This window comes from Sinocyclocheilus grahami, unplaced genomic scaffold (assembly GCF_001515645.1).
Source record: "Sinocyclocheilus grahami isolate Dianchi unplaced genomic scaffold, SAMN03320097.WGS_v1.1 scaffold152.1, whole genome shotgun sequence".
NCBI lineage: Eukaryota > Metazoa > Chordata > Actinopteri > Cypriniformes > Cyprinidae > Sinocyclocheilus > Sinocyclocheilus grahami.
The window spans coordinates 347409-359760 of record NW_015505331.1 but is presented as its reverse complement, the minus strand read 5'-3'; the positions used below and the strand labels follow the sequence as shown (position 1 = coordinate 359760).

General features: G+C 36.2%; 1 protein-coding gene across 1 annotated transcript; it reads left to right on the top strand.

The window, feature by feature from the left end:
• Positions 1-1885: 1885 nt before the first annotated feature.
• LOC107592358 (TBC1 domain family member 8B-like) lies at positions 1886-10345 on the top strand (the record flags this gene model as incomplete). The annotated part of the gene is made up of 15 exons (XM_016281859.1): positions 1886-2000; positions 2175-2293; positions 2420-2642; positions 3077-3317; positions 3392-3599; positions 4746-4913; positions 5126-5227; positions 5812-5962; positions 6042-6256; positions 7451-7519; positions 7616-7856; positions 7977-7985; positions 8101-8187; positions 8428-8525; positions 9586-10345. Coding segments are annotated over 15 exons (2607 nt in total), but the record flags the coding sequence as incomplete, so codon positions are not given.
• Between the last annotated feature and the right edge of the window lie 2007 nt (positions 10346-12352).

Below are 12352 nucleotides of genomic sequence, written 5' to 3'. Positions count from 1 at the left end.
GTAATGCGTTACTTTACTAGTTACTTGAAAAAAGTAATCTGATTACGTAACTCGCGTTACTTGTACAATTGTACCCCCAGCACTGTTGATTGGTGATGCGACTTGGGAAAATCTTATCAGTAAAGGGCAACATGATTACTGCAAGTTTGATGTCATTTTAAGCCAACTTAATCTGTTTCTTTTAAAGGTACACGCATTCATTTTTTTCTTATTGAACATTAAATATTACACACAAACAACTGAACCGTTTTAGAGTTTTGAGAAGTATAATTATAATTATGTACATTTGCATGAGAACTCCGTATAATGTCAGTAATACCAGTATAAAAAATATTGACAAATTACTACTAATAATTGATTAATTTATTTAGAGCTTTCATTCAGAGATTCCCTTTTTATATATATATATATATATACAATTGATGCATGGCAGTTCATGGCAGGACCACGGCTGTGTCATGGGAAGTGGTGCTCAATTTTAAATCCAATCTTGCAATTAAATGCAAATCGGAAGGATGGCTGTACATATTAGAGTGCATTTTAATGCATTAGAGATTTATTGGCATTGGTCTGATGGGAATTGTCTGCAGTGGTAGATGTTGGGTTACTGATGACAACAACTTATTAATAGACTGAAATGCGCTGAATAATGACACTAGCTTTGAAACGTCAACACTGTTATTGAACTGAATTGAAACAACGCTGTAACAATGACACTATTATCTTCTGTAGATCTGCTTTACAGCTGAAATTTTATTTGTTTCATTACCGATGAATTTTACAACATTAACACCATTTTTTCTGTTATTAATGTAAAGCTGCTTTGAAACAATCTGTATTGTATAAATGGGACTTGACTTAATAAACTTAACAAAATAACAGGTAATTAATAAATACATTTTTAGTAATAAATGTCATATTGTTAAGGAGTTGCCAGCACAGAGGAATATAGGGCCACAATTATTGTTGAGCTGATTATAGGTTTTACTCTAATTAGTGACTATTTTCTTCCTTTGGTGTTCATCACCATGGAAACCTTTGCTTCATGGCTAAGGGCCATAATACAGCAGCTTCTTTCTGAAACAGTGTGTGTATAAGCAGTTTTCAATGACTAACATTAAATTCCCTGCTAACATCCTGATGTGCATTAGAGACATTGAAAGAAGTAAATCAAGTGCTAGTCAAACATAATATTATTCTGTATTCTTTTATTATAATAATATATATGTGTGTGTATATAATGTTTTAATGTTTTTGAAAGGAGTCTCTTATGCACACCTAGGCTGCACTTATTTCATCACAAATACAGGAAAAACAGTAATATTGTGAATTTTATTGCAATTTAAAATCAGCAGCCATTACTCCAGTCTTCAGTGTCACATGATCCTTCAGAAATTATACTGATATGCTAATCTATAAAATAGTTGGCTGCTATTTGTATATAATGACTACTTAATAGAAATATAGAATTTTTTTTTTGCTTTTGTCTTTTTATATTACCAAGTTAAATTTTTTATATTAAAAATTCAATCAGACTGCAGATTTAAAGAAATATATATAAATTGTTTTTGTAGTGTTATGTTTGTTGTTTTACGTCATTGTTTTAGGCCTGCTGGTTGGAACTTTGGACACAGTTCTTGACTCCACAGCCAAAGTCGCACCGATGCTCAAGAAACATGTCTTATTAGGATCAGTGTTGAAAATAGTTGGCTGCTATTTGTATATAATGACTACTTAATAGAAATATAGAATTTTTTTTTTGCTTTTGTCTTTTTATATTACCAAGTAAAATTTTTTATATTAAAAATTCAATCAGACTGCAGATTTAAAGAAATATATATAAATTGTTTTTGTAGTGTTATGTTTGTTGTTTTACGTCATTGTTTTAGGCCTGCTGGTTGGAACTTTGGACACAGTTCTTGACTCCACAGCCAAAGTCGCACCGTTTCGCATTTTACACCAGACGCCCGACTCTCAGGTGTACTGGAACATTGCCTGTGGTGAGAGAGATGCTGCACACAGTGTTAATGTGTATGTGACTCTCTTCATTTAGATCCTCATATAATGTGTGTGCATGTGTGCGTGTGTGTGTGCGTGTGTGTGTGCGTGTGTGTGTGCGTGTGTGTGTGCGTGTGTGCGTGCGTGTGTGCGTGCGTTTGCGTGTGTGTGTAAAGGAGCATCTTTAGAGGAGATCTCAAAACACTGGGACTGGCTGCAGCAGAACATCATCAGAACTCTCGCTGTGTTTGATTCTGGCGAAGACATCACCAGTTTTGTCCAGGGAAAGATAAGGGTACTAAAGATACTTTAGAATGCTTTTCTTTCTTGTTTTCATGTTTTGTGGTATTTTAGATAGTTAGTCCCAGCAGCTGGTCTTGGATTGTTGATGTTAGTGACGATATGTTGTGTGTGTATATAGGGTCTGATAGCAGAGGAGGGCACATCAGCCAGTGACGAAGAGGATCCCGAACGCTTCCGGGAGGCAGTGCTGCGCTTTGAACGTCTGTTCGGTTTGCCTCAGAGAGAGAAGCTTGTGACTTATTTCTCTTGCAGCTACTGGAGAGGACGAGTGCCAAATCAGGGCTGGATCTACCTCAGCACCAACTTCCTGTGTTTCTACTCCTATATGCTGGGAAATGAGGGTAAGAAACATGCTCACCTGCTTGCACGTAATACCACAAACTCTCAGTAACATTTTATGATGGTTATAATGTGAAAACAATGCGTTTATTAAAAAAAAGATTTTTAATCTGTTGGTGTCAAGGCCCCACATATATTATTATACTTAAGTTTATGTATCAGTGATTATTTTATAAATTATACATAAGTTTATGTATCAGAGGACATTTACATATCAAAGTCCTAAAGAGATAGCTCACCCAAAAATTCTGTCATCATTTATTCACCCTCATGTCATTCTAAACCTGTATGATTTTATTTCTTCTGTGGATCATAAGAGATATGTCACATATAACACCTTATGTGCTTCATATGTTATGGTTTTCTCCTTATAAATGTTATAGTTGGCATCTGCCAAAATGTCATACTATTCATGTTTTGTGCATTTCTTGCTTAGTGAAACTGGTGTATCCCTGGGATGAGGTGAGCCGTCTGGAACGTACATCGAGTGTGTTGTTGGCAGAGAGCATCCGTGTGTGTGTGCGTGGAGAAGATCATTTCTTCTCAATGCTCCTGAGGCTCCAGCAGACATACCTGATCATGCAGCAGCTGGCCGAATACGCCATTGTGCGGTTCTTCGACAAAGAAACATTTAATGCTGAGCATCCACTGGCCAATCCCCTTCACGTCACACAGAGGTGCATTAGTTTTATTCTTCTCTTACCATTCTTTTTTTACTGGACAATATCTGACTCTACTGTAATCTTTGCAGGGCTCTGGAAATACATGCACGGAATCAGTCATTTCGAGCATTTTTCCGGTTGCCGCAGGAGGAGAACCTTTGTGAAGTGTATGAGAGTTTACTCTGGGTTCCATTCAGCCACGTCAATACGCTTGGGAAAATCTGTGTCTCTGAGAACTATCTGTGCTTTGCAAGCCAGGATGGTTCTCAGTGCCATCTCATTATCCCTCTATGGGAGGTGCGTATATTGCAAATTTTTCTGCGAACTGCAAATAAGTCTGTCATGGAGACTGCCCTTGAGAAAAAGAAGTATGTGTAATTCTATTAAATGTGCTCTTGTACTTCAGATCTTAAAAGTATATTTTTAAAAAACTGTACTTGCAGATAATATAAATGACATAAAACGCCACCTAAGTGTACTTAGAGTGCACTTTCGTGACTGTTTCTGAACACACATAAGTTAACTGTCAAATTAAAAGTTGTACTTTAAAGTACACTTTTAATTCAATATCTTTTAATAGTTTTTTGTCATGATAATAAAGCAAATGTAATATATACTTGATTATAATTGATGTAGTGTGTTGTTCAATATTATATTTAAAGCTCATATGTTTTAGATGTACTAAATTATAGCTTCATTGCTACAAATGTGTAATTACAAATATATTTAAATACATGGCATATAAGTTTCAATAGAAATGGCATTAAAGTATATTTGCATTTACCATAAATGCCTGCAAGTACATTCAGCTAACACTTAACACTTTAACCATATTTCAAACACAACAGAATTATGAAATAACATATAAAGATTATTGCATTTAATATAAGTTTAAATATATATATTTTTCTGTTATTAAATGCCGTTAGCTTTAATATAATGGACTTTAATTGCGGTTATTATGCTGTTAAATGCCCCAAAACATTACATTTATTTTTCACTTAAGTATATTCTTTAAAAGCACAATATTTCCATAATATTGTCTTTTTACAAGTATGCCAAAGTGTATTTTCTTCACAAGGTTGCAGAAGCAGTAAAATCGTAAACAGTCCATTTCAGAAAATTCAAGAGAATTATTACAATGGTCTGCCTAAATTAATCAAGAGGTCTTAGTTTCAACACCTAAGTGGTTTCCATTAACAGGGGGTGAAAATTAATTTTGAAATAAGACATTTTACTTACAGTATCTGAGTGATAAATCCAAAATAAATATCAGTTGTTTTTTTTCATATTATGTCTTGAGGCGCCCCCTTTTGGCCATTCTCACAGTTTTGCCTTTAAACTTATGGAGAGTTCATTAGTTTTTGCTGTTTTGTTATCATTGTGTTTATATTTCACTAATGCTGATTTATGTGTGTTTTTGGAATTAATGTATGCCTGTAGGTGTTTAGTGTGGAGCTGCCAGACCGCAGTAGTCGTGCTCTTACTGTGTGTCTTCGTGGCAAGAGAGCTTTGCGTTTTTCTGAGGTTCGGGATTTTGAGCGACTTGCTGCCACCATCCGCAGAAAGTGTAGGACAGCAGGAAGCCCCCAGCATTTCATCAGTAATCCGGTAATTCCTCTATACTCCATCCACTAATATAAGAAATTGTGTTTTTTTATGCATATACTTATCATGATAATATATTTCAAAACAATTAAAAATTACAAGTAGTCTCCAAATTATAAATATCCCATATTTCATGGTATGATTTTGTGACAACTGTAAAAATGCCAGAGGAGACTTTTTGGACACTAGATTGCATGTGTGTTTTTCTCTCTGAGGATGAGGAGGGTGTTATGGTGGGGCAAAGTCAAGCCGTCAGCACTGAAGCTCTTATGAACGTCTTTCATCCGCATGATGCAGAAAACCTTGACCCCAAAATGGTACCGATAACCTTATTGCAATATTGGTGTAATGTTAGTTTAGTGAAGATGATTAATGTAATCAAAACATGTGGTATACTCTACTGTTTAAAGGTTGGAGCTCAATAAGATTAATATATTCATTCAGCAAGGACTCGTTAAATTGATCAGCAATGACATTAAATGCATTTATAATGTTATATAAGATGGTTGTTTCAAATAAATGCTGTTTATTCATCAAAGAATCCTGAAAAAATGCATCATAGTTTCCACAAAAATATTGAGCAGCACACTGTTTTCAACATTGATAATAAGAAAGGTGTTCTTGAGTTGAGCACCAAATAACCATATTATACTGCTGAAAATTCAAATTACATTTTAAAATATATTCAAATAGAAAACAGTTATTTTAATTTTTTTTATTATTTCACAATATTACTGTTTTTTTAACTGTATGTTTGATCCAATAAATGCAGCCCTAGTGAGCATAAGAGACTTCCTTCAAAAATATTAAAAAATCTTACTGACCCTAAACTTTGAATGATAGTGTTTGTTTTTAATTAGTAAGGATCCCACTGTTGACATGGTAATATTGTGATTGACAGCTGAAGGAGCGAATGAAGGAGCAGTCGTGGCAGATCCATTTTGTTGAATATGGCCGTGGAACTGGAATGTTTTGCACCAAAAAAACACGTGACCTCATTGTACGAGGAGTTCCAGAGACTCTCAGAGGAGAACTGTGGATGCTCTTCTCAGGTGTGTGTTGTTCTGGTTGTGTGTATGTATATGTAGGTGTGTGCCACAGTTTGTACAAGTATGTTTGCTTGTGTTATAGGTGCAGTACATGACATGACCTCTCATCCCGGGTACTATGGGCGGCTACTGGAGGAGTGTATGGGCAGCAGCTCGCTTGCGTGTGATGAGATTGAGAGAGATCTGCATCGCTCCCTCCCAGAACACCCAGCATTCCAGAGCGACACAGGAATCTCAGCTCTTCGGCGTGTCTTGACTGCCTACGCTCATCGCAACCCCAAAATCGGCTACTGCCAGGTAAAAGCTCACACACGTACAACTTTTTCATTTAGACTAACACATGGTCTTAGCATCAAATTGCAGAGTTTATAGAACATCTGAATTATCTTGTTCACAAAAATGTTAAAAAGCTTTCTCAAAACCATCACGTTGTACTCTGAATGACTGCACGATTTCAAGCTGCTCAGGTTTATGTTGGTGTAGTGTTTATGAGGTTCATGGCATAAAATGTTTGGAAAATTCTCACTTAGCAAGTGTTTACATGTCAATCAGATGATCCTGTCATGTCTAAAGGCCCTTTGTTTTGGCCTGATTTGTTTGAAATTACGTCAAACCAATTCGTTCTTGAATTATAATGGGGCCTTAAATGAATGGTTGTAGCTTCAAAGTGGATCAGACTTTATGTTGGTGTACAATGTCTGTATGCAACGTCCTTTTCATGCACAGCATACAGTATTATCTGTGAGACTAGTACAAATGCAATTATTAATTACTATGCACATAAACACCTACACAAACAAGATATTTTTATTGCACAAAACAAGAGGAAAATGAAAACTAGCGGAATCTATGATAATAAAGTAACGTAAATGGAACTCATTTAAAAATACATGTATAACTTTTCATCAGGTTTTGATGCTTATTATCTAATTTGTAACGGGGGGAAAAAGAAACATGCAAATAGAAGCTGCCTCATAAAGCCACATTCATAGAGTTGTATGGCTAATTTGATTTTGGAAAATATACACTACCGTTCAAAAGTTTGTGAGCATTAATCTTTTTTTTTTTTTAAGAAATGAATTTATTCAGCAAGAATTCATTAAATTGATCAAAAGAGTCAGTAAAGATATTTATATTGTTACAAAAGATTTCTGTTTAAAAAAAATATTGTTTTTTGATTTCTGAAGGATCATGTGATACTGAAGACTGGGAGCAATGATGCTGAAACTTTTGCCATCAATAGAATTAATTACATTTTGAAATATATTTGAATAGAAAACAATTCTTTTAAATCGTAACAATATTTCACAATATTGCTGTTTTTACTGTATTTGTGCTCAAATAAATGTAGCCTTGGTGAGCATAATAGACTTCTTTCAAAAACATTGCATAATTAGTTTTTTTACACATTGTTTACACATACAGTGGCAGTAAAGATTGTTGTCCATGGTAAATTGTTTAATTGTCTGTCTTTGTGTCTTATTGTTGCAGTTGCGTGTTGTTGCTCAAGATGTGAAGTTCAGTGCTGCTCAGCTAGACGAGCTCTACATGCTTTTTAAAGTGAGTTATGCAAAAAGATTTGTGTGTTTCAGTGTCTAAAGGCCGCAAAAAAAACTATGCAAGCTTGTGTGTCTTTTGACTGTTTGTGTGTTACAGAGGCAACACTTTGTGAGCTGTTACTGGTCAGTGTGTAGTCCTGCCCTGCAGAACCATGACCCCAGCCTGCCATATCTGGACCAGTACCAGCTGGATCAGTCCCAGTTTAGTAGCCTGTTTAACCTCCTACAGCCATGGACCACGCACACGCACGCACTCTCACTGGCACGATCAGCCTTCCGGCTTCTGGACGAGAACGGAGACGGACTTTTGAACTTCAAAGATTTCATATGTGGTCTGGGTAAGAGGAGCCTAACCCAGAACTAAACTGACTGCCCTTTGACCTTTCACCTCAGTACATAGCAGCTAGCTTTACAACCTGTCAGATTCATTCAAGAGTATGTGTGTGTGTATATTGCAGATATCCTATACAACATCTAGGAACACACGTCATTTTGGGGTTTTAACAAGAAACAGAAACTCAAATCCGTGTCCAGCCTTAAAAGCTTTTAAAATATATGTATGCATGTTGTTACGTGTGTAAGTATCTCTGTTTCGTGGCTGCACATTTTTTCCACTATTCCATGTAGATTCTGCAGAGGATGGAGTGATCAGAAAATGTCCAGAAAGAGGTGAAGTATTCATCCCTGTCCTCTAATCATGTTCTCTATATAATATCAAACAATATCACAAAATAAACCATAACAGGGTGGTCAGGGTCACTCTGCAATGACCAAATGACTGCATTTTTTCTTGGCTACTTGTCAGATGAACAGAAGACATAAATTATAGACATAAAATATTTGAGTTGAAAAGTGATTGATTGCCAGTCCAGGGAGCTGTTTACAAATCTGATGTATTTTGCCCCTCAGGTCGTGCTAAAGTAGATCTGCAGGAATATCTGAAACAGTGGCAGGAAGACTTGCTGCGGAAAGAGGAGAATATTAAAGATCTGCCCAGAATTAATCAGGTACACACACACAAAATGAAATTGTGGTCAGAATTAAATGTGTACAGAAAAATAAATGTCTTTGTTTCCTTTTTTAGAGCAACTGCATAGTTAATGGTATTAAATGATGACTGAACGATTGATTGAATGATGGATTTTTTGTCTCTGTGGCTGATTTTCCAGTTCATGTATAGCTCATCTGTGTACATTTAACTAAAGGTAGCATCACTACTAAGTGTTCAGTCAGTGTTTACCTTCTTGTTGTTTTAACATTTTGTGCACATTGCACATTTTTTTTCTCTTATGTTCACCAAGGCTTCCTTTTACTTTTATTTTCAGCACCCATTATTCCAGTCTTCAGTGTCACATGATCCTTCAGAAATCATTCTAATATACTGATTATAAGAAACAACTTTTATTATTACCTGTTAAAAACAGTAGTGCTGCTTTATATTTTTGTGGAAACATTTTTATCAGGATTCTTTGATTCAACGAAAGTTTGAAAGAATAGCATTTATTCATGACACTTGATCAATTTAATACATCCTTGCGAAATAAACACATGAATTTATTTAAAAAAAAAAACTTTTTTGAAACTATTAAGTGACAGTGAATATATAAACTATTTCCTACATATGAAAATGTAAAAAAAAAAACGTAGTAGTAAAAAATATTGTAAGTGTACTTAATAGGAATATGAGTATTTCATTTTTGAAATGGCACATCAAGAAGATTCCTCATGCTTATTTGAGTACAGCACCTGGTTTGCTTTGTCCTGATCAGTGATGATTCCACAAGTACCTTGAGGTGTTTGACAGTAGTTTCATCAGTGCCCATTCTCTGCTCACTAACCTTGTTCAGTGCAGTTCTATTCCTGTTCTCTGTCATAGTCTGTCTGCTCTTACTCTTCTTTGTCTTGAGCACACACAAACTCAAATGGAGACTTGTCTTATTGAAGTGTAATAGGAGTGTTGCTCATGGTAACCTCTACAATGATTTGTTGTCATTTCTGAACACATTCGTACCGGTTAAGCCATATAAATACAGTTCAGTTTAATTAAATAGACTGTATGTGTTCCAGGTACAGTTTATTGGTTTGACAAAGACCCTGTACGGAGTGTTCCACGGTGATGAGGAGGAGGAGAGTCTGTACCGTGCTGTGGCACGAGTGACCAGTCTTCTGTTGCGCATGGAAGAGGTGGGGCGGAAGCTACAGGAGAGCAGCCCGCAGAAAACGCCCCAAAGTACACCCACCAGCACGGCTCAGCCGGAGACCTCCCCAACATTACCCACCAGCCCTGAGACCGAAACCCTCGCTGAGGGGGAAGGCGACCAACCTGAGTCTCCGGTCAGTCAGCAAGAAACTGCCCCGTCCCACTCTGACATTACCCCGACCTCAACCTCACGCCCTTCTACGCCCACCAGCAGTCCCACCGGAACCAGCAGCCCCGTGTTGGACACGCCAACAGACACCCCCAGCTCACCCTCTAAGGTCAGAGACGGGGACTGGAGTTTCTCCTTCGAGCAGATTCTTGCGTCTCTCCTGAATGAACCGTCTGTCGTTCGCTTCTTCGAACGGGCCATTGACACGGATTCTCTGATTGCACATGCACGTAAAAACCAGCTTAAAGACGCACACTAACACACTATATCAGAGCAATCACAGCAAAACACTGCCCTAAAAGCCATAAACCCTCTCCCTTCCTCTTTCTCTCTTTCTGTGTGACTTGTACAGGTCAGTGTTTGTGAAACACTTACGTCCGTTACAGATGAGGAAATCCTTTTATTTATATACAGACACACATATACAGGACAAGTACAAATCAAAGGGACAAAAAAAAAAGAATTGAGGTATAAAATTATTCAGATTGCGTAGTATGAATTAAAAGAGGTATGAGATATTTTGATGTAATATAAAAGATTAGTGTTAATTGTTATTTGTGTAACATAAATGATTGGAGTGAGATATTGTGATATAATGTAGGTGAAGGTATTGTGAGGTAATACAGATGACTAAATGAGGTGTTATAAATAATAGTATAAATGGCACGTGTGATTTGGGATGATGGCATTAAAAGGCTTTGCCTGCTTTATCCAATGAGTAATCTCAAAACATTCCTCCAGCTCATAAGAACATGCACTACATCTGTCATTCCCAGCCTGACCTAACACACGTAAGCACATGTAGAACCACAAAAGGAAGGATGATTCTAAGGGAAATCAAAATGCTATGCTGTTGAACTGCTAATGGATGAAAAAATATATATTGCTTGAGAATTCATTCAACACACAGGTCGCCTTACATTACTTTCCTTGCACAAATGATCTATGAAATGAAAATGTTGTTCTTTATTTAGAGGCTCAACTAGGAATGCCCAAAATGGTTATGCTAATCAGCAGACAGAGTTTAGTCTACATCATATCATATTCCTCTGCACTGAAGGTCTGTATTAGGATTCCAGATTATAGTTATGTAATTGTGATTCACTGAATGTGTTTGTGTCTACAAACCGAAATCTGTGGTTTTTGCCTTATTAGTTTTTGATCCAGGACTTCAGTATGAATATCACAAGTGCTTCCATTTAACGAAACCTATTTCATCTTTAAACAATTATCACAGTCATTTTGGAGATGAGTTTCAAAATATATTTGAGTTTTGTCATAAAACAATAAGTATATTTTCTGCTATTTTACAGATTAAAAAATATCATACAGAACATACTGAAATGCTTTAGCAAGAAAATATTTAGAACTATTGCGCTGTAAATTATATGCAAATTGAATAAGTAATTTGTGTCAGTTTATGTAGTCAAAGCTGTAAGAAACATTAAGTGATAAATCACTTCACCTGTCATAAGAGATGTTGTATGATGCTTAAAATGGACCAATGAATAATATGCAGAATTTTGAAATTTGTGTAAATGTTGAGAGCTTATGGTGACAAATGCAAGAAAGGGAAGTTGGTATTTTGTGGTTATTCTGTTCGAAGTTGCGTCAGGTCAACACCAGCTAAACAAAGTTTTTCGTTCTGTGTGTAATAAAGTAATTATGTTCTTCTAAAGCTAAAAGGCACCTCAGAGTAGGAAGCCATAGTGCGTGTTTTCCATTCGAATTTATTCATCTAAGGATCTTTTTTGCACACTAACCACCAAAGTTCATAGAAAAACTGCTTGGCATCTTGCAGGAGTTGCATTGAAAGTTAAATTATTAGTGTTTCATCTCAGAGTCACTCTCTTGCTGTTCTTGCTGAACATTTGATGTCTACTTCAGGGTAATAGTGTGGTCATTTTGATTTTTAGTTAAAAAAATAATAATTTTTGTCTGAAATATATTTGTTACAGTCTGTTTGTGCCTCATAAACTGTCACATGAAAATGTAATGATAAAATAAAGTGTATGAAGAAAGGATCCTCTCTCTCTATTTCTCTCCAGTTTAGCTAATCTCTCATGTGTTTCTAGGAGCGACATTGTCGATCCAGGAACATGGGAGTATCAAACTAAGCTCATAAGCAGGACGTTCACAGCGCTGTCAATAATAGTGTGATCGATCCCAACTGAAGGTACAGATGTGATCAATGCAAGACTACAGGCATGCAGATAGGTCCCTGCTGTGATGCTGAAGCTGTCTTTGAGAAGTAACATTTGATGTCTACTTCAGGGTAATAGTGTGGTAATTTTGATTTTTAGTTAAAAAAAAATTTTTTTGTCTGAAATATATTTGTTACAGTCTGTTTGTGCCTCATAAACTGTCACATGAAAATGTAATGATAAAATAAAGTGTATGAAGAAAGGATCCTCTCTCTCTATTTCTCTCCAGTTTAGCTAATCTCTCATGTGTTTCTAGGAGCG